Source organism: Wyeomyia smithii, chromosome 1 (genome assembly GCF_029784165.1).
Source record: "Wyeomyia smithii strain HCP4-BCI-WySm-NY-G18 chromosome 1, ASM2978416v1, whole genome shotgun sequence".
NCBI lineage: Eukaryota > Metazoa > Arthropoda > Insecta > Diptera > Culicidae > Wyeomyia > Wyeomyia smithii.
Window position 1 is genome coordinate 1,698,636 of NC_073694.1, and position 23,781 is coordinate 1,722,416.

General features: G+C 39.6%; 1 protein-coding gene across 4 annotated transcripts in view; it reads left to right on the forward strand.

Moving 5' to 3' along the window:
• LOC129724965 (aminopeptidase N-like) overlaps positions 1-23,781 on the forward strand; it is a 78,776-nt gene that overhangs the window by 12,066 nt on the left and 42,929 nt on the right. Inside the window, exons 2-3 of one of the 4 annotated variants that reach the window (XM_055680285.1) lie at positions 6,145-6,203; positions 6,480-6,515. In XM_055680285.1, coding sequence (XP_055536260.1) covers positions 6,158-6,203; positions 6,480-6,515 — 82 coding nt within the window. In that variant the 5' untranslated portion in view covers positions 6,145-6,157. Of the gene's footprint in view, positions 1-6,144; positions 6,204-6,479; positions 6,516-8,495; positions 8,810-23,781 lie in introns of those variants that run through there. The other 3 variants (XM_055680295.1, XM_055680306.1, XM_055680314.1) reach the window with 3 other exon arrangements.

Sequence of the window (23,781 nt, forward strand, 5' to 3'; positions counted from 1 at the left end):
AGCAGCTATGCAATGCCTGTTCAACATTTAATAGACCAGAATGTTTAGAAGCATATTCACTTTAGACACAGTACACGTCATATTACAGATTAGCTCAGATGCATTCATCGATGACCGCCAAGCAATGGATCGCAAGTTCGTATCTCAACAGAAACTGAACAAAAGAGGATGATTTTAAGAGGGTGCTATTTCCTTCTAATATAAATTAAAAATTTACCCATAACGTTTCGACAAGCAAAAAACTAATAAAGCTAATAATAATAATTTTAATGAAAAAAATCGATTTTTTTTTGCATTTTTTTGTGCTAAAAGAGCTGAATTAATATCGATTAAACTTTTTTCCACGCTACTATTCAGCATTAGCTGCATAAGTATGTACTAATGCGCGAATTAACGTTTGCAAACATTATTATTGAACATGCGTTTAACAGGAGCATTTCAAAAGTCGGGCAACGGTTTAACAGATGTTCGATGACTATTTTATTCAACTGGTCGAACACATACAGAACAGTAGGCTAATAAATGTTTTCCGGCGCATCTGTTCAACGCTGGTTTAACAAGTGTTGGATGAAATGTTCTGCTGTTGTTGTTTTAAACCCTCTTCGCCGTTCCTAAACTACTGTGTGTCGGATAATTTCTCCAAAATTAACTGAACAACCATTGAACAGAAGTTTTCTATTTTCCATCTCGGTTGTTGTTCAACTCGAGCCTAATAAAAGTGGTTGAGTAAATGTTTACGCAACAATAATTGTTCCTTGGGATGTTCGCCCTCATTCGGCGTTGTAGCATTCTCGCTCGTGCTGCATTTTTATCTACCACTAACAATTGTCATCCAACATTCTGAACTCACTTTGGGATAATTTTCAATTTTCGGGTTTCTCTAACCTTTAAAAGATATTTTTGCCAGTCTCAAATTCTTCTATATATTGTTATTGCATGGCTTGATTGGCGCAAAATTTCATTGTTATTCGAAGCTTAACCCTTTAGTGCCCAGTGCCGCCTTTAGACGGTCAAATCGGAATTTTCTTGTGTCTTCTATGTGTTCTATGATTCTTAACTGTTTTGTCAAAAATTAGGAAGTGTTTGCAGTTCAATCAAAGATCATTTTTCTCTTTGACCATGAAAAAAGAATTTTTCGATATCTCGTTTCTATTTAACCCTCTTGTCTCGTCATTCTTAACTCCATATTACATACTATCTGCCATTAGTTTGGAATCGCTTCAATAAGTTTTGCAACATCCAGTTAAAATATTAATTACAGTACCTCCTGAAAAGTTTAACATCACCTGGAATAGGCAGATATCTTGTGTTACCGACAATCTAAATGATGTAGTCTTCGGCAAACTTGTTCAGAACGTCGAAAGCTTTGAGAAATTGTCAGTTAAACCGCAGGGTTCTACCTATAGAAGTTATACATGTTAATCATCCATCGCTGCGTCCGCGTGCGTCGTGGCAGTCCGGTAGTTGGATTTTCTAGATAAAATTAGTTCGCTTCATAACTAAACGTACACTAGAACTGGTAGTGGCCTCATTTCCAACCAAACTATCAATAAACCAAGAGCCGTTGACCTCCTGAAAAACTGTGCTCTTCACCGCAGCTTTTTAAGCGGTTGAATTCATGAGTTAAAGAAGGAAGAAAAACTGAAAACTTCAAGCACACTAGCAGTACGTTGTGGCAGACCAGAAGTCCTTGATTTTCCGAATAACTTTCTTGAAGACCGCAGATTTTTGAGTGATTGGATTGACTAGATAAATTTAGCTCAAAATACTCAACGCTTAATACACACTAGCGCTACGTAGCGACTGAATTCCTTAACAAACTGTATACCAACCAGAAGCCCTTCCGCAATTTTTCGGTGGTTAGATTTACGAGATTAATCACGATCAAAATACTCAAATATATATGCACACCAATCACAAACTCCTACTCTTTTAGGCTAAATCCCCGCACACCGCAGGCGCTTCTGGGGGTATTCTTTATTATATTTTTTGCTCGTTATGAACGCTTCCGCACCACTGGGTTTGCTGCATCCACAGATGGTTAACAGACGTGGTCGACGTACGTTACTTTGACGGATGGTAGCTCCCTCTTTTTGAGTAGAATAGATACTACTAGTTATACCTCACGGGACGCGTCCGGTTGCGCAAGGATTTGCGAGATACTAACGGTTGTCGTTACTGTTGCTGATTAGGGTGCGGACTAAGGAACCTGTATTTTAGAGAAATAACAAGACACTCACCGTTAAGGCAACTGTCAACATCAAAACGGATAACGGCAATGCAAAATTATACAGATCGCCCGTTTTGATGTTGACAGTTGCCTTAACGGTGAGTGTCTCGGCGTCTCTCTGGTGTATAGGCTGACTAGCGGGGACAGAGCGTGGAGCGGTAGCATAACTGGAACGAAATGATTGTTCCGGTGAGACTCTCTCATCCCGCCGTAATTTTCTTGAGAGTTCGCTCAAACGTGACAACGAAAGAAAAAATGCCGTTTTCAGGTGCAGTATACCTTTATTGTCGCAGAAACCGTTCAAGTGCCCGTTGGAATACTGGCGTTCATTGTCGCTAACCAATGTCGTTTCGCGAATTCAAACGACCTCTGATCAGTTCGAGTATGCATCGACCAGGATGGGGTAGTACTAATCGTGGACAGCACTAGCGTAATCAACATGCAGCCTCTGCCAGGGCTTTTTGGGCATGGGTCAGGACTCCAAATTGGTTCTAGTGCTGGTTTTGGCAGCTCAAGCACATTCATTACAGGAAAGAAGTTTAGCACTAGTCGATTCCAGACCAGTATACGTAGTTTCGTCCGACTGTTCTCATTTGCTCCCGTATTTACGAAGGTAGAATTGCTGGCATAAGTTAGTGGACGTGCTTAAGTACTTCTTGGAGAACAGGGTCCTCTCTGGTTTCTGTCTGGATTGCCTTGAATGTAAACAGGACGATTTTTAGCGATTGAGGGAGCTCAATTTATGTTATCACGTACTCCTCATCAGGCCGAATGTCGATGTTTATCAGCCTCGACAGAAGATCTACGTAGCCAAGCTATCGGTCGAAATGTATACGATAGAGAAGTCTTATAGGAGAACAGTCAGCGCCCAACGCTGCATCGGCCGGAGTTAGGTTTCTCCAGGCGTGACAGATTGCTCCTACGGTGCCGTCGGGAACCGGTGTGCGATTCTGGCCCCAATACCGAAAGAAGATGCGTCGGCAGACACCACGCTGTTCAGCTGGGATTGTAGTGGGTCAGCACCAGTGGAGACATCAGTAGTTTCTTGAAACGATCGGGAGGGTTTTGCATGCCTTGTTTTATTCCTACTTGATTTCGGCTGTTAGGGGTTGATCCATGGGATACCGCAGCTTTCGCTGCTCAGGAACGTTCCTACATTCCATGGTAATTTATGACTTCTGAATACGATCTGAGCGATGATAACGATCTCTTCCGGATCCCGTCTATCTAAGATACTTGAACTTGCGCATGTTGAAACTGCATTTCTCGATTCGCACGGTGAATCCGTACTCCTGGATACGATAAAGAACCAGTTCAAGATTTCGGTTATGCTCCTCCTCTGTTCGGTCACCCACCAAAACGTCGTCCAGGTAACCACTGGTGCTTTTAAGTCCAGCCAGTTGCTGAAACGCACCCGGAGTTGATTTGATGCTAGGAGACAAACGGGTCAACTGATAGAGCCCCTTGTGAATTTTGATGGTGAGGAGGTTTGGGCAGAGAGAATATATAGCTTTACTCAATATTTAACTAAGTATAACGAGCCCTAATAGTAATCCCTTGTCTTTCTTGCCTGCACGGTGTCTGTCGTCTTCGCTTTTCTTCCCCTGTTAGCTTTTTGAACGGCTTTACTACATAGAACACGGTTGAATGGTCGATTCGCAACTGTTTAACGGTCTACCTGTGGAAATGGACTGGTGGAAAATCCACGACCGTGCCCATGATTTTTTTTGAGTGTCGTTGGTGTTCGCCATGAAGATGACATTGATCCGGGAAGGTCCTTGGATCGCTATAATGCCGTAAAGTGTTGATCTGAAGGTGCTGATTCCAGTTTAATCGGCCACGAACTCACGGAGAAATGGCTATTTTTCATCCGGAAGTCACCAGAGGAACCTGTAGTAGTGGACATTTACAATTTTGCTTCAAATATAGCGTATGACACCTCTATGTTCAGGATTTTTCACCAGGAATCATCCATAAGACATATTACTGAATACATACTGCATTGGCCACTACCGGAACGATCCGGATGCCTTGAAGGAATAACAATTTTATATTGCCATAATTTAACCATTAATACATTTTTTATCCGTATTATGGTTCTACTACGATGTTATACCAACTAACTGTGAATAAACTTTGCATTATATACAACCTAAAGTTTCCAAATAATAAAAACCATAAAATTGAGTAGCAACAATATCTTTTTTTAAATGAGAAGTACGGGTGACATTCTCTTAGTACAGTCCTTGGTATGTATTAATTATTGGTTGGATGCAGCATTTTCCAATATTATATTTTACAAAGCTTCGTTCAAGCCTCGAACCCCCAACGTTCCAATCACTGCTACTATTCTCGATCCTCAGAGTCACTTTTACACTGCTGCGTGTCCTGTTTTTCATCTAGTACTGTTGAACGCTTTCAATCGTATGACCCTGTAAATCGTATGCAGACCGTTCGTTCGACGTTCGTTTTTGGCACGGTTCAATTGTGGCAACATAAAAACTTTGGACGTGTTGCCACCAGCAGCCATCCAAGCGTTGATTTGAAATTTCGCTTTAGTCCGGTAGGCAAAAACCAGAGTTGCTGAGAGAAAAATTTGGGATTAAATTTAACATATTTCATAATAAAGGATTTTGACTGTCACGAAAAAGTAAATTGGATAAAATTCAGTATGCAATTCTCTTACAACTGTTATAGAAGTTTCCAAGGAATATCAATGTAAACGTGGATCACACAAATTAGAAATCCTACAGTTTTGCACTGCAATTAAGCTTAGCACTGTAGACAACTGTACTGCGATGAAATAATTAATTTAACCAATTTTTCTGTACATTATTACGAGAAACAATATGTAGTCATATATCACGGACTGTACGACCAATAGGGTAATCGCTCCATTATTCATCTCAACAGCTAGGTGCACCTATGTTCATCTTATTTCTCTCATTTGTCCAATTTACTGTCGAATTTCTACAAATTTTGAAGGTAAATCTTTTTGCTTCTCGATTCTGTCAAGTGGTTGAAAGTTTTACGTTGAAAATATGGTAAAATTTGACGATAAATTGATCAAAAAGGTGTGATAAGATGTATACAGGTACTGAGATGAATATAGGAGCGATTACTCTATATAATAATAAAACTTGAACTGGTTATAACATGAACTTTATATAATTTCAACTAAAACTGTATATATATGCCTCCCAGTTGGTCTCGATGCTGTCCTTTTTATCTTTCGCAGATTAAGTTTCTGTGTCATATCATCGAGCAAGCTGATTCTCGTTCAGTTCAAGCCAAAATTATCACTATTTTCTAAACGTCACCACCAACTAATTGATCTCAGCTACGTTCATAACTAGGTATGATGAAACACTATAAACGAAATTCGTTGGTCAGATGATTGAACTCCGAGTACTAGCGTTCGACCAAAAAAATCTGTTGTTTGGGGGTGGACGATTCTGAACTTGATTTTGGATCATTTTTTATTTTGGCTTTCTCTGGCTGTTAGAAGGGCTTTAACATTCAAACAATCGGGCAAGTTGAACGCTTAGTCGATACTCTAAAAATAAGACTGGAGAAACTTGTCCAATGGGCAGTAAAGCATTGACTTTTCAGTACCTGCAACTCAACTTAGAACTCATCGGGATCCATTCTACATTCAATCCAAATCCAGTCGAAATCCAATTCAGATTCAATTCTAATTCAATCGAAATTCATTCCAATCCTAAAAAATAGAAGCCTAATTCAATAATAATTTATTTAAAATCTTACTGAAAACCGATCTAAACTCAATACGAATGTTATTCAAATCCAATCAAAGTTATTTTTTTGGCTTAATAACTTTTCCCTGTCGAACTTTTTTTTTCTACTTTGTTGTCACCCTGAACTCTAATCAATTTTTCTAATTTATTTTACAGAAACTTTACCCTAATGAGACCGCATTACGAGATGGATACCGCCGGATATATAAATGAAGGTACGTATATATGTAACCTATTTGAAATAGTTTTTATCTGCTGGTGTGCAATAAAACTAGTTAAATCCAATCCTTCTGATTTATGATAACAATCTGTAGAAAATGGAAATTGAAATCTTATCCATCTTGTCATAATTTTTTCTCCTAATATGCTAAACATTCTGGAACTTTTAATGACTTTGATGGATACGACTTTTCCTGTACGATTGGATTTTTTACTCACACTCTCTTCTCTTCGGCAAAAAAAAAAACAAACATTCATCTAAACTAACCAAGAAGATGATGAACTGGAGCCGGTTATGGAAAGCGAAGGTAATTGAGTCATGTCTCACTCTCTCCTGCTCATTCTCCTTGTTCCATGTGCATGCCCGTATCTGCTTAGTTTTTTTTTTGATGGCGCTAAGATTCGATCGATGTCTTGAATATGTATCGCCGTGACGTGATCTTGATTTCGGCTCACTCTATATTCGGAAAGGAGCGAATGACGGGCCCGTCGTTCGCAATCAGTCGATCGATCGTTCGTTGAAACCCCCCTTCGAATTATTGACCTTTTAACTGTTGCACAGTTTGGGTACAGTTGCCACACTCACGCGCGCGCTTTGTACACTAGTGCATATCTAATAATCCTAACTTGAAGCTCTTTTTTTTTCTCTCACGCCCCGAAAGTGGGAATTGATCGGTGCCGCCGTGATTGTGAACCGGATTTAGTTGATTTGGCGGTAGGGATTTTTCTTTTGAATTTTATTTAAAACTTATCAAAAGTTTTCTACAGTAAATGGAGAGATTATACATACACTCGCGGTACTAATAATAAATTCACCTAGACTTATCGATGTTTATTTTTAGTTAATGATTTTTCATTTCATTCGAGGATGAGATTAGGCTAGGCTAGAAACTGTAGGGGTGGAGTGTTTAGGAAATAAATCTCCGTTTTGAGCTTAGCAAGAAATCAACTAGCGTTAGAAATAGAATGCTTAGAACTTTGTTTAGAGTTCGAACCTTAAGCGACGCGACTGATTTAATCGACACGGGAGCACAGTTTACGGAAAAGCATTTGTTTACATTCTGATCAGTCAGACATTGTTGGAAACATCTTCAATTTTGTGTGGGGAACTTTAATATATTTTGTCTGATAGAAATCGTAAAAATTTTGCGGCAGAAAAACTTCTAAACAGATTCACTACTCTCAAAGAAAGACTGATTTGAGACACCGATTCGATTTGGTCTTAGAAAAATACACAATCCAACACATTGAAGTCAATCACCGAAGGTGATAAATTGATGGACTAAACGTCAGCATTCAGCATCCGCGGCCTACTAACATCGGAAGGCGTACACGCCACCTCAACTTCTATCTGAATCAAGTAATTTGTACTCAGTTTCAGGAACAAAAACCTGCCTTTTCATACATAGCAGAAATCTCGTCCGTTTCCTTATCTGTTGACATTGTTCTATCGCGCTAGTTTCACAATGCGAATGATAATGGCTTTCCCAGCAACAATCGAAAAATGATATACCTTCCTCCCTTAGCAGCTTGCTGTGCGGTGATAATGAATATAATGTTAATAACGTGGATTTCACTTGCCAGCTCAGCAGCTTTCGCGGTCACATGAATCCTTAAGTCCGTCCCCGTTCCCGTCCGTTCGTCCGGCGTCAGATTACCCTGCGGTGTGTTTGCAGAACTCAAATGTTTACTTTTCCACGAGATGCCCTTCTTCTTTCTGGCTTTGGCTGGGTATATAAAGGGTGGAAGTGTATGCATAAACAAGTTTCGCGAACTCGGCCCCGCCGCGCCGCCGTCGTGTGAAGGTAGAAACTTCCCGGTACACTTATCGGTACTCAAGCATGGCTGTCTGTTTGCTTAAGTGCCACAAGGTATTCTGGAGAAAAAGTATGGAAAAAAGCATGACTAAGTGTTGGTATCAAATTGTTTCCCGTGTAGCAGAGCGCATGGCATGCTTCGAATGATTCTGTTTGCTACACTAGCGGGTGTTTGCTAGCGTTTGCTTATCTCTACTATCGCTATCAGATTTCGACGTTCAGCGTACCTTCGTAAAAGTGCGTATTGTATCCGATATAGGCACAAAGTAAAAATCTTTAAATAACTGATGTTGTGCGAACTACTGGTTGTAGTTTAGAAAAAGTACTTTGAAAAGAATGCCCGCCACGCCATATGGTTGTAGGAAACCGAGTAACTAGAGGAACTGATTTTATTGCTTTCGGTCGGTTTGTTTGGTTGGCCAACCAGAAGCCAAACACATTGCTCTTTTTCCTAGGAGTATTGATTTCATCAGCCCCGGGGCGGAAAACGACCACAAATATTTCTCCACAACTATAAAACAACCAACAACAACAACTGCGGAACAATTCTGGAGCGTGGAGTAAAAACCTCAACCTCAACAGCCGTCACCGCAGCATACTTAGTGTGGTATCAATAACCTTTTCTTTTTCTACCCGCCGATGCCTGAAGCTCTGCCTATTAGATAATAATTTGTTTTTTGTTTTCCTTTTTTTGGCTCCTGTATTCCGAGCGTCAATCTCGAATGAGTCGGGAGTAACCCAAATCTAACTAACCCATGCTGTGAGGTTCATGGCGCTTGAATTAGGTATGTAATTAAAATGTGTTTTTTCACACAATCTTTCACACACATTCCGTGAAAGGTCACATCTAGAATCAGCGAAAAGCTCTTATCAAGCTTTCGAGTAATAAAAAGCAAAGCTAAAATTCACATTAAAAGGCGTAAACAGTAGTGTGCCGAATCTCTTAGCCAGCTGTAATCGTAAAAAAGGGTTTGAGCCCGACGTTTCGAAATTGGCTGATGACATCATGTGACTATATAGTTTTCCTATTTGTTACGCCTCTCATATTTCTCATATTCAAATTAGTTTCTGTTGCAGGACGGGATTTTCTAAAACAGACTGGCACAAGCCTGTTTGAACTGTTATGCAATTAGAATAGAGTGCGAAATTTGACATAGATTTTCTCCTTGATTTATTTTTTGCTACTAAGATTCTACAACTCTGTTTTTTGTTATTTTTATGGTAATAAAACAACAAACATTCTTGAGTAAGAAAATAGGACATCGATGTGCCAGCAGGGTCTGGAAGAATGTTTAATCTTTTTATGACTGGTTTATAGTAGTTCATCATATCACGTCTTTTTTGTCGATAAACAAACGTAACATAACAGGAACATGTGTTCTCCTAATTACCCAAATCGTCTGTGTGTAAACGTTATCAAACTTGGTAGAATCAGATAGTCTAGAAGATAAACGAACCTTTGAGACTTCCTGATTTGATATTCATAATTGTGATATCAGTCGAACCGCAGCTTCGAGAGTGACACGGCTGAATTTAATAGATGCAGCATGGGATGAAGAGTTTCTGTGGTACGAAGTCGAAAGTTTCGCCTCGGTCACTATAAAGCCATTATAGATATAATTAATGATCAACCCAAATATCTCAGTTTCCACGAGGAGAAGTCCAAAGGTTTCTGCCATCTAACACCAATGAGGCATCTCGGTGTTAATCTAATACGCACGACTTATCAGTAATAATATTTACTGTGAATATTACCATGTTATAGGTATAATTATATGCAAAATAAATATGAGCAACGTTTACTATGTAATAGTGCTGCGAAAAATCTTTTTTACTAGCAAATTTCTTCGAAAATTACAACCAACCTTTATCAACTCTCACCGCTTCAGCTACACAGAAATTTTTATGCTTGTTACGAGCTGTCAGTCTTAGATGAAAAATTGCACTAGCATCGCTTCTGGTCATGCAATAAAATTTGATAAAAATTCAAAAAAATGAGCTTCACCTCAAACAACAAGTGCTATCAAAATGAAACGTCAAAATGGATCCAAGAGTATACAAACCAAACCGTAGCGGGGGCCTTGTGTGGTTGGTAACGTCTCCGCCAACCACGCTCGGCGCCTGGGTTCGTATCCCACCGCCGACATAGGTGTCGATGGTTGTGAGGTGGCGTGATCCACTCACAACCAACCCAACTGGTCTAGATTCAATCCTAGCCGACACCGAGAGATTTTCTGAGGCGAAAAATCTCTAGGATCACGCCTTCCATCGCATGAGGAAGTAAAGCCGTTGGCGCCGGTCCGTTAATAAACGGGTCGTGAGTTAGGGTCCTGGGTGTGGAGTCGCCTCCCTGGGCGTCGGTGATTGGCCACAACAGTGGCGGAACTAGACCGACGGAAAATAAGCGAGAATAAAAAAAAAACATACCGTATTCTCGAAATTACAATGCACTCAGCAAAACTTAGAGTAACACAATTTTTTAAACGGTGAAATGCAAACGAACACGTTTTCACTGCGACTGACAGATGACCCTAGATCCTTTCTTTTCTTTGCGCCAACTATAATGCAATTTTTTGACAGTTCACTTCTATGCACAAAAAAGCAACGGAAAACTCTGAAGGGATTGTGAAAAGATAACATTCGTGGCATCAGTATCTTTATTGTTCAATTGTTTGCGTTGTTGTGAACTTAGAACCCTAGCTTTAACCAAAATTTCGATAGTGGCTTTTCAAGCTTTTTGAAGCGTTTTGCGCCACCGGGAGCTCGATTTGAGGTTGATTTCCTAATTGGGCTTTTGCGACGTTTGGAAGCGTTCGCCATTTCGAGCTCAAATTCAGATCCGTTTGTGGCACATTCGGGCTACTTACGCGTTGTTTTTGACTGTTCTGAGCCCAATTTGGGATATTTGGGATTTGGGGTTTGGGATAGATCAATTGGGTTGTTTAGCTATATCTAAAAGAGCTGCATTTTCTAAGCAAAATGTGATTTTCAAAAATTTTCTTTCGTTGTCCTTCAATTTTTGAATCACGAATTAAAACTGCTCGAAATCTACCCGAAAGCGCTACAATGACAGTTCGCCCACATACCAACTGTCATTGTAGCGATTTTTATTTTTCATTTACAAATCGAAGGACAATAATATAAAGTTTTAAAAAAATCACGTTTTGTTCAGAAAATTAAACACTTTTACCTGATATATAAAAATCAGAAATCCGTGAGTAGCTAAACAATCCAATTAGGTGACCTTTTTGTCGTGTTTTACACCATTTGCGCTAGAGGTAGGAAAAATGGTTCACTATAGTGAGCGGATCAGAGCGGTTCCGCTCACTAAGATGAACTAGTTCTTTTTAACAGTTCACTCGCTCTTTTCGTTCCTCTATAATTTTTGGTTTTCATCAGTGTAGCTAATTATCAGACACCGCAAGCGAGAGCCAGGTGAAAGCTTCACACCCGATTTGCCAAGCGCAAGGTCGCGCGCAAAATTACAATAGAACTCCCAGAAACAAGCTGCCACCAAACGTCTGCCCTGACATGACCTGCATTTCTCATCACTCAGTCACCAGCCAGCCGCAAGAACATGCAAAAAAACAACTTGCAACAGTCCATACACAGGTACACGGGTTGGCTAACGCCGAGTACGCACACGAATGGATGTGGAACGAAAAGAACGAAAGAACTGATTCACTGATCTGGCAATCCGCTCGCAGGCTGATCAAAAGATTCAGTTCTTTGAAAGAGCGAAATCTTTCGCTCTCAAAAGAACTGGTTCGTTCGATGGCTTTTTTGTTCAGCTCGCAGGCAATCCGCTCGCGATCAAAAGATTTCGATCTTTTAAAGAACTGATTTTCTGATCAGCTCGCGAGCGGATTGTCTGCATAGATTCAAAAGATCAGTGAACTAGTTCTTTCGCTCTTTTCGTTCCACTTTTCGCGTGCGTCCCGGCGTTAGCCAGCCCGTGTGCTGTGTGTGAACTGTGGCAAGTAGATTTTATTTTTTATTCCCGCGGCTGGTGGATGGTTATGCATAGGAGAGCAGGCAGCCGGCGGCAGCTATTTTCTGGGAGTTCTATTGCAGTGTCGCACGCCGCTTTGCGCTTGGGGTGTAAAGCATTCGTATGGCTCTCGCTTGCAAAATCAGCTTCAGCTTTTTGCTTGAAGTAAGGGGTGAGTTACCGCTCTTTAAAAAAGAGCGATAGATCACTCACTCACTTCGAAGAACCAACTCAGTTCGTGAGCGGATTGCCCACCTCTAATTTGCGCCTTTTTCGACTTGTCATTCTGAGCTCGAGTTTATTTTGTTTTTACCTTTCGTGAAAAGTTTCTCTTTCATTCTTTAGGAGAATTTCCATCATTCTGAACTAAATTCAGGATCTTTTTGCTTACGTCTTTGGGTATTGGAAACGTTTTTTCACCTTTCTTAGCTATATTTGAGATCATTTCTGGGTCTTCCGCTTCCTGTTCGTACTCCACCAAATATTGTCCGCAACGTTTTCCATTTAAATACGACCAGTGCTCGTGTGTCTTCCGTGAGCAGAGTCATGGTTTCAAGTCTGTAGAGAACTACTGTTATAATCAGGATATCGTCATTTTCGGGCGGCGCCGTATGGCTCTGGATCGAAGCGTCCTGCGAAGGCTAAAGTAGATCATTATGATTTCCAGCTTGAATACGTTAGTCCGGCGTAGATTACCTCTGTCGTTTCAAAATTTTTCGTAATAACTACTTTTACTAAATTCGTAATAACTAATTTTAATAAGAATCATGCCTCTCGCTTCGATGTCCGCTCGTCGAATTACACCCTCAAGAGCAACGTGCAGGATAAACCATATCCTTGTCTCAAGCATCTGCGTGTGAAGAGATTCGAGAGTGTCCACGATACGCACACGTAACACATCACACGATCCAAGGTAGCTTTGATGAGTCGTGTCAGTATATCCGGAAAACCGTAGTCCTGCATTATTTGTCATAGCTAGTCTCGATCGACTGTATCATACGCTGCCTTGAAGTCCACGAAGACGTGATGTGTGTGCATTTCTGAAGAATCTGCCGGAGGGTGAAGATATGATTCGTAGTAGCGCGTGCTTGTGTGAAACCCACTTGAAACTACCCTGCGAATCCTTTTACTAAAAGCGAAAGACGGCAGAGCAGAACTTGTGAGAGAACTTTGTAGGCGACTCTCGATCAACGTAGTAGATCGCCCTTTTTACAAGACCTTCCATTCATTTTTCCGATAGTCTCTCTTTCTCTCAATTCTTGAAAATGTGTGTTGGCTGCGAGGCCCCTTCCACCGGTCTATACATCACTTTTCTACCAACCTGGGCGTTCAACTCCCCGATAACGATCGAAGCGTTTTGATATCCCGTGGCGAGCAATTTTCGTATGTTGCCTCTTACTGCGCCTAGAACGATTCCTTCGCGTCATCAGGTCTACCTCAGTGCGGGCAGTGCACTTTGTTCATCACACAAACTCCCGTTCCCAGCTCTCTGGTAGAACTAAGCCTTGCCGCCACAGACTCTCTACATTTTCTCACCGTTACGACAGATCGCCTTCATATCCGCCGAACTTGTGGAGCTGCAACAAGCAACTTGCAGTTACCGGTACCGAGTTTCGATTCGTGGTCTATTTTTTCGTTACCTCGGTCCGTGTCTAATGTTCCAAGATATATTTTCTTGATCGTTCGTAGCGTAATTGTTCAGGTAGGTTGTCTTACTAGGGCCACGCTACTGAGTCTCGTGATGGGGCTGAGCTACTCCTTTGTTTTTTCGTTATTCTGAAATTGTGGTTACATCTTTTTTGTTTTAAGAAGAAATTTTTCCACCAAACTTACCTAATTAACTAAACAGCCTACAGCCGTGGTAGCTTGTATCGTATCAAGAATTTTCCTCCAATTTTCTAGGCGTCTCGATCCCGATTCTACCGCACGTTTGTCGTTTGGCGTCCTCGGGACATATCCGGCCCATCGCAGCCTCCCGATCAGGCCTCGAAATGGTCACGGTAGAAACACGATAATTGTCTTCTTCGTCCTCTGACGGTGGCAAGGTTGCTGTCTTAATACATTTTTGAACAAACATGCCAAACGAGTACCGCCATCACGACGTTTTTTTCTACAAATGTATTTTGACATTTTTCCTAGCAATGACAATTACGCACGTTGTGTGCAGAGATTTTAGTAACTACCAATATCATTAATCTTGTAATAATATTTCTCAACATAAATAAAACGAAGTAGACAGAAATAGACCAAAATAACATCGCCAAACGAATGACAGTGTGCATCTCTTTGATGCACGAGTGTCGAATGACCATCCTTTTTTTGTGTGTGAGAGGCGACGGTTGTTTCATTTACGAGCGAAAGCCTACTGTGGTGAACGCTAAGGTATCGAAATCAAATGAAAATGATGACCGTTTACAAGCTCCCCACCTTTGTCAGGTGCACAATAGACCATTTTACGAACTGACAGGTGTCACGGATCCTGCTGATATTGATGCTGCTTTTACGTGCGTTATGTCAGCGGTTCCGAGCTTTCTGTCAAAATTTCATTCATGAATTGAGTTCAGAAACGTCTCGTAAAATGGTCTATAGGAATCTCTCTAAATAGTGCTTGCAGCTCGTGATTCATACGCCAGAGCCACTCTATGCTTTCGGTTTGTACTTCACCAAATGAGCCGTTGAGAGCAAAAGTGGTACATGTGTCATTAAGTAAATTTTTCAGGAGACGCGGTAAACGAAACCACTCGAATAGTAAATTATTTTAAACAATTTTTTCCAATAAAACTGCACTAAATCATTGCTGAACAGGTTTGAAAAGACGGTACATAAAAGCATAACGAGTTCTGGTTGAGAAACATGTACCACTTTTGTTCTATGGGAGAAATGATGACAACCAGAAAACGTTTAGTGCAAAAGTGGTACATGTCCAGTCTGAGCATGCAGGATGAATTATAGCTCGCTAATCTTAGGACATGGAACATTCATGTCTTCAGCAGAGTGATTGAATACTATAGGATGATGATCTTATTGTTGAAGAATTCTCTCACTTCGTGGCGCTAGTGTATAAATATTTAGTAATAAAGGAAATTTTACATAATCTAGATCCAATTTAGAGCAACACACCCTGGTACCTTTAGGATTGTTATTTGGCCGATAATGGATCCGGGTTCAACTTTCGTTGACTACTGGTTGCCCTCCGGATCCAGAAATACCTTAGAAGAGGAAAACCAAAAATTGTTTTGGCTATAACTCTGGAATAAGTTATCAGATCTCGGCTTTTCTTTGATATTATGGTATATTATTGCGTTCTGCATCAATTTATACAAAAAAAAATCCAAAAAATGAAAAAAATGGCATATGTACCACTTTTATTTTCAACGGCTCAAATATTGTCCGCAACATTTCCCGTTCAAATACGGCCGGTGCGCGTATGTCCTCCGTGAGAAGGTTTGAAGTCCAAAGAGAGGGGTCAGTACATCGTTAGTTTCGTGCAGCGCGTATGCTCCTGGATCGAAGCGTCCTGCGAATGCCAAAGTAGGCTAAATTTCCTGCTTGAATACGTCGTTGAATCTCCTTACTCGTGTTATTGTCGGCGGTTACCAGAGAACCCAAGTATACGAGCTCGTCTACAACTTCGAGTTCATCGTCGTCCATGATCACCGTCCGTGAAAGGCGAATGTCGGTTTTTCGCGAGCCTCTTCCTTTCAAATAATTGGTTTTCAAAGCCATAATTTCTAGTCCAAGTCACCTAGTCTTCACTTTTACTCTGGCGTAGATTGTTTCAGCTGTCTCAAAGTTTCTCGTTATAACGTCGTCTGCGAAGTCAATGAGTTGACTATATTTGCTAAAAATCGTGCCTCTCGTCTCGAAGTCCGTTCGTTGGATTACACCTTCAAGAATAAATGGTGAACTACGTGCAGGAAAATTCATCTCCTTGTTCCGACGCTGTGCTCGCTTCAAAGGGATTCGAGAGTGTCCACGATGCGTAACACATCACTCGATCTTCTCAAGTAGCTTTGATACCGTTTGCTCTAGCTGGTTTCGATTGACTGTATCATACGCTGCCTTAAAGTTTACGAAAACGTGATGTGTGGGCACGTAGTACTCCTGGCCTTTTGAATGATCTACCAGAGAGTGAAGATTTGATCCGTAGTAGCGCGTGCTTGCGTGAAGCTCGCTTGGTATTGCGCTACGAGTCCTTTTGCTAGAGAAGAAAGACGGTGGAGCAAAATCTAGGAGAGGACTTTGTAGGCGGCGTTGATCCGCCAGCATTCATGAAACATTTAGCTAAAGAGCTAACTTCCCCAACTGTTCTTGATTTTCAATATGTCGCTGGAATCCGGTTGCTTCCCGATATTCTGGAAAAACTCATATCTAGTGCCTGTGTTCAAATCTGGTAAAAAATCTGACATTAGCAACTATCAAGGCATAGCCATTCTTTCCTGTATACCTAAGCTTTTTGAAGCAATAATAAACAAAAAGTTATTCCACCAAATAAAAAATAGAATTACCCCAACGCAACACGGTTTTTTCAAAGGGCGCTCAACAACAACTAACTTACTCGAGTTTATTAACTTCTCTTTGAACGCAATGGATAAAGGTAATTATGTTGAACCCTTATTGACTTCAGTAAGGCTTTCGATCGCATTGATATACCCCTGCTTCTCTTCAAGTTACGAAAAATTGGAATTCATCCACAATTACTCAAATGGATTGAATCGTATTTGACTGATCGTCAACAAACAGTCAAATTTAAAGGTAGACTATCGAAACCTATTCAGGTAACCTCAGGAGTTCCTCAAGACTCTCACTTGGGCCCTCTACTATTTATATCATTTGTAAACGACATATCCTTTATTCTAAAACATGTAAAACCTCTTATTTATGCCGACGATATAAAACTTTTCCTTGAAATTAAAAACGCTGATGATGTAAAAATTTTTCGTAACGAGATAAAATATTTTTACATTTGGTGTAAAAAAAGCCTTCTTCAGCTAAACGTAAAAAAATGTAGTTCGATAGCTTTTGGCAGAAAAAGAAACATGCCAAGCAATATTATTTCCTTAGGAGATCAGGTAGTAGAGAAATGTGAAAGAGTTAGGGACTTAGGAGTCATACTCGACTCAAAATTAACATTCACCGATCATTACAATACAATTATCAATAAGGCTAGTAACATGCTCAGTTTCATAAAACGTTTCTGCTATGATTTCCAAGATCCATACACAATAAAAACACTTTATAATTCCTATGTCAGGTCACTTTTAGAATACTGTAGCATTGTATGGTCTCCGTTTTCTGTAACACATGTAAACAGAATAGAATCAGTGCAAAAACAATTCCTGTTATATGCACTTCGTAATCTACGATGGACGTCATTTCCCCTACCATCATATGACGAACGCTGCAGACTTATTGACATCCAATCATTAAAAGCCCGTCGTGAATTCGCAATGATGTCATTTGTTAACGATATCGTATCTCAAGGTGTCGATTCACCCGAAATTTTATCAAAACTCAATTTTTATGTACCTTCTAGAAATTTACGAACTCGGACTTTGTTTTCTTTAACCCTCTAGTGCCCAAGTTATTTTTCAGACGGACATCGAAAAAATCACTTTGAAACTTTATAAGCATTTTTTAAGTATTGATTGAAGTTTTTGAGAAGTTTCACTGAAGACCGTCTAGAGGCGGCACTGGGCACTAGAGGGTTAAATCATCAACGAAACAATTATGCCAAATACGGGCCTATTAATCAAATGTTGTTAGTGTATAACCAACACTGTGAAGCAATTGACTTTTCTATGTCGAGAACTAAATCAAAACAATATTGCAATTCAACGCGCAATTTAAATCGATAGAAAACCTCCTAAAGATTCACACGGTTTTCAAATTTTTGATATCAGCTGAAATAGTGAAATTTTCGTAGCGTTTCGTAGTAACCGGAACGCCGGAACCTCTCGAAGCTTCCCGGTACGACTTTCCCTTGCGCACCTCAGTCACAGCTCGTTTAAAATTGTTTGCCGTATATTTATACTTGTTTTCTTCCATTATATGCTGAAAACAAGAAGAAAGTTCAACAATATATGCATGATACACACGCTGTACGGTTTTCGATTCAAGCAAATAAAAAGAATCAAAATTCGTACGGCACAGTTTTTGTTGAATAAATACAACACACTATTTATTAGGCAAGATACAGTTCGAAAATGACAAAGACTTACCTTTTCCATCAATTTTAAAAAGATTCACAGAGTAAAACACTTATATCCCACATGAAAATCGTTTTTATCTGAAGAACGTTTCCTTAGTAAATTCTCTAACGATACAACGAAATGACAACTGAAACCGATACACGATTGATTTTTCATTTTTAATATTTTTATTTCATGGCCTACTGGCGCATAGTTTAATTTAACTGTAGGCCAACAACTCAACGGATATGTACATGTAACTATCATATGAATTTTCACTTTTATAATGCTTAAAACTGAAGAAAAACATCAAGGTGTACGGATTTCGATACTGCACGGGTTTCGATCCAGCACGGTAATTCTCAAAATAATTGCACACGGGTTTGTCAACTTTCGTTGCATTTATAATTGAACAACGGGTTACTGCGCTAAAGCTGCTTGACGGATAAAATTTAGCCGCAGATTTTTCTGTTTCAATTCAACGGCAAGGTTCTAGCATATATGAGGGGTGACATTGGTACTCATTACAAAAGTTATTTTGGACGTTCAAAACTTGTTATACCGACAAAAACATTTTAAAGTCGTTTTTCTCGATTTCATGTCTATGGTTTATTAGACCATTTTTCAATTATGGGCAGAATAGGAATGTAGCATTGTCAAATTTACAATATAAATAGATCTAAATGGGCCTAAATTTTTTGGCATTGACTTTTTTTAAAATTATTTTTTTTCGCATTCTGAGCTCAGTTTGATATCTTGTTTGGCATGCTTGAGCTTCTTGTTTTTTTTGCTCTCCTGAGCCCAATTTCGACCTTGACTCCGAATAAGGGGTGGGTTCCGGCCGTCAGAAGTGATTTTCCCAGTCCTACCAATTTCAAATTCATCACGACGTCAATATTCCACTTAAAATGCTTACAAAACATGTCTTCATCATTGAAAGTGCACATTGTACTAAAAATAAACGTTGAGTTTTTGTTTTTTTTTCATCTGAAAGAATACTCATTCGAGAAAAATTCAACTGACAATTGAGAGACCTTTACTCTATTTCAATTGTTTTAGGGCAAATCAACCAAAAAGTGGGTAACAAAAAAATGCATGGAGTTTGACAGCCACACGAACCTCTTGATTTTAACACCTTTCGAAGCTCAAATTGAGATCCTTGTTTCGGCCTTCTCTGGTTTTATACGTGTTTTCTCGCTGTTCTAGCTCGATTCTTTTACGTTAGGCTTTGTTTACCATTTTGAACATAATTTGGAAAAAATTATTATTTTACCTTTTTTGGCTTGTCGAAACTATCTTTGCATTACGAAAAGGTAGCTTAATATAGAAGAGCCAGATTTCGTTTTACGATTTATTGTACGTAACAGCGTTATATTCGCCAGCTCAATTGGGAAACATTTCCTATTTAACACCTTTCTATCTTTTAGAAGCGTTTTATTGAGCTTGATGGGTTTTTCCCATTTTGAGCTTAAATTATTACTTCAAACTTTATTGAAAATTTGGTATCATTTTTTGCGTTCTTTTCTATTCTTTATACATTTTTGCCACTATTCGGAGTTCGATGTAAGTCATTCTCGGTTCAGTCCGGGATTATATTCTTTTTTGGCATTTTATGTATTATAGAAGGGTTTTTTGCTTTTCTGAAATTAATTTCCAATAAGAGAAGTTGGTGCACACGAAATTCGTTTTGCAGTTTTCAAGATACTTCTGAGATATTTTTGGTCGGTTCGAAGTCATTTAGTAACTCATTTAGAACGAAGGCGGCATCCTCGGAGTGTTTTGAAAACATAAAACTGTCTATACTTTTTCAGAAGCATCCCTCCAAAATTATTAAATATCTCAACATATACTTAAAAATATGTCAAACATGTTCTAAAGTATATAAAACCTCACAGAAAGAAGATACCTGGCAATGATCTTGAAATTGTTTGAAAGGCAAAAACAAATGTCGATTGAGCATTACAAGAATTGCCAAAAACAAGTCGTAAATAACTCGAATCAAGCCATTTTTCGATTTTCCATATAAGCAAAACTACTAAGTAGCAAGACCATGAAGGGTCGGCGCAATATGTAGAGAATATGGCGTGTGAGGTGAGGCTTTCCATTTGAGCGTTTCTATGTAAATTTTAACGAATTTGACAGTATGAGACCAAGCGTTGTCATGCAGCGGAATCAATTTTTCATCCATCTGCTCGTGTTGTGGCCATTTCCCGTGCAGTGCCTAATCGCATCGATTGAAGTCGAAACCGTTTCCCAGCGATGGTTTTGTTCGGGTTTAACAGCCAATGATAATGAATGAACCTGAGTCGATGACGTAGCGGCATGACCGGGCCTGACATCATTTCCAAAACATGCAATCGCTTAGAAATAGCTTGGTTTGGCATGGATCATCATCCAGCAATTTCCCAGCGTCTTCGAAGATTTGTGCCCTTCCTTCTCACGAATCACGGCACCTTGTTTCTTTCCGAGTAGTATTGCTGTAAACTTTTTCTAACTCTCGATGTGCTCAAGTCGCCGTGTCCGTTGAATAAAATGAACGAGTATTTTGGTCTATTTTAAAGTGCAAATCACATAACACAAGTTCTTTTAATTTATACCTCTAAGAATCAAAAGGGTTTAAATATTTTTTGTGACAGATGGTATCCTCAAATAAAACTTGCTTTAAAATTATAAAACCTATAATTACGGAGAAGTTACGCAAAATAAAACAGCTAGTGTTTAGAATTTAATGGTAGAAATGCATTTATTAATTAGTTTAATAACACAGTAATTTCTTATAAGATTACTCCTGTTAAAATTTTCATTCCAGATTTCTCAATTCATCCCTCGTTTACTCTGGAGGTTTTCGATTCGAACTTACTTCATTAGCAATCTTTCATTGACCAAAAAGTACACGATATTCCTTCACTGTTTCTCTCACTTTTCAATCAAACGCTTTTCTTGATCCCTGGGCTACGGTCAGTACATTGAGTTTAGAGTTAGCAAATTTTTCTCATCGTTCGTACCAATTGAAATCCAATTTGCACGATTATCACGTCTAACGAGCTTGACAACTGTACATTACCGCACTCTGACGCGCCGGAACAAGTTCCGGCAGGTTGCTCTCAACGGACGGGGCACGCTAAATAGAAGTAAACATTCACTTCACGCCGACAGCGCGATACATTTCCGCGGATCAGTTCGAAAAACGTATCACATGGGATCATCACTTCTCGTGAATGGTGCGTTGTTTATTTGGCGATATCCACTGTCAACAATAGCTGTCCACGGTAACAGCTCGACGCACAGCCTACTGGAACGTGTCAAGGCGAGAAATCATAATCGGGCAAGGCGAAAAAAAAATCCCGTGATTCTAACGCTAAGGTAACTTCGCATATGTTTACTACTTAGCACTTTAGCGCGGGCGATCGATGATGGCCGGATGTGTCATGATTATTGGTTTGTCGTAAATTTATTTTTCTTTCATTGGCTCGCCGCAGGAAGTTTATTTTCTACAACTTACATTGCGGGTTTATTCGAAGCAAATAGTGTTTTTGCAATTGTTTTTTTTTTTTCGAAAATTGACACAGCTGTAGATGCATATTAATTTTTATTAGCATCAATAAGGAAGCTAGTGTTACAGATCTCACTCGTATGATTGCTGATTGCCTGCTCTCTGTCGAAGCGGATGGTCTGGGTGTTAATAATCAATTTGTTCTTATTTCCATTCATTGCAAGCGCCCTGATGGGTGAAGATATTGAGTGCCACGAACGGATGGATGTACTTTAATAGCTGTTAGTCCGCTACTTCCCATCCATAGCTGCAGTTGCATAGTAAAAATTTCAACCTGTAATATTACAGGAATAGAATAGATAAAATAACCGGTGACGCGCGCCACCGTGCGATCTTTTCATGTTCCCTTTTAGTTTAGGAATGCCACTCAAACAAATGAGAAGAGTGGGTGTTTTTTTTTTATTTTTATGTAAAATGCTCCTCATGTTGTGAGGAAGGTCAGTTTCGACAGTCGTTTTTCGCTACTGACTGCAACTGCGGTCCCAGACTTCGAGTGTTGGCTATATGAGTAAGGCAGACAGTGGCTAAACAAGATGATGTCATCCCTGCTGCCACTGTGCTGCTGCTGGTGGTGATGCAAACTTTCATTGCCAGTGAACGGTGAAATGAAAAATAATAATAAAAAAAACACGAGAATTCGTTTTAACTGCAACCTGTTAGCTGTTCTTTTTTTACAGCGATCATGTTCTGATTGATGTGGCAATTTATAACAAGTAATTGTATGGAAAAATAACCGATGATGTTATCTTGCAACCGAAAAAGGTTGCACTGTACGATGCAGTCACCGTTTTAAAAGCGTAATAAAAGACCGTTAAATTGCAGCTTGTGCTACCCCTTTTCAATAGGTTTCCAGTGCCGGTGTGTGTAGGCGGGCTCGCCTCTAATCCACTTAAGTTGACCGTCGTCGTGCACCGGCAAGTTGAATTAAACTGGGTGACTAGAGGTTTTTGAATGAATCTAGTCTGCACTGCATAGACTGTCAAGCGCACTGTAGATCACGTTTCCGTTTTAAATAACAAATTTACATTTTCCTATTTCGGTATGGTACTAAAGTGCAAAAACTCGCAAAATCTGCATAAAATGTATATTTTCAGAACTCCACCAGCTTTTTTTTTTCAAATATTCTAATTCAACAAACTAACAACTAATACTGTTCACATGGAACCGACAAGGTTTGATGATGTGAGTCTCTGAGCATCCAGCGCTACCTTGAGACGAAAATGAATGCTTTTTTTCACGTGGATTTCGAAATTGACGCTGCTTTCGTGTTTTTTTTTTCAGAAGTCTGTTTATACTGTCCATGGAACTTGCTCGGGACATCGTATTCTTTTTTACATTTTCGCAGCTTGGATGGAAGATGTGATATTCGTCACAAGTCCTGAATTTGTTGTTAGCGCTTCGATTTTTTTCAAGGCCTGCTTTAGCAATAGGCAGCTTTCATAAAACAATGATCATGAAAATAGGCAAGAGGAAATCTACTTTTTTCAAAGTCATGCAAAAGTCTGCAAGTCTGCAAAAATTTTTAGAATCGGAAGAACTTTAATTAGCCGATTTTTTTCCTATGATTCAGTCTTGTTCTAATCAACAAAGTTTTCCAACTAATCAAGTTTGAGAGTTCCAAGTTCCATGTTCTAGACATAAATAATAAAAACTAGCTTCGAACCCCAAGATTCAAATCGAAAGTCCTAACCTAAGTTCTAGTTCTCAACCGGTTCCGACTTTCAAGCTCCAAATTTAAAATGCTCAAACAAGGAATAACAAACCGATGACAATTTATTTCATCGATCAAAGAATAACTCTTAGAAAATGTCAGTTTTCGTTTTGTTCACCTTTCTGGCTCGATTTAATATCCGAGTATTCCCACGATCTTCGATCCCTCACGATGTCATTGTATGGAAACACTCTAGAAACCACCAAAAGCGCTCGAGTCTCGAGCTCCTTCTGCATGAATGACGCGTTTTCAGAGTCTCTATGTTTTATACCTTCAGCTGATCTAACACAGAAAAAAAAACTCATGCGTAG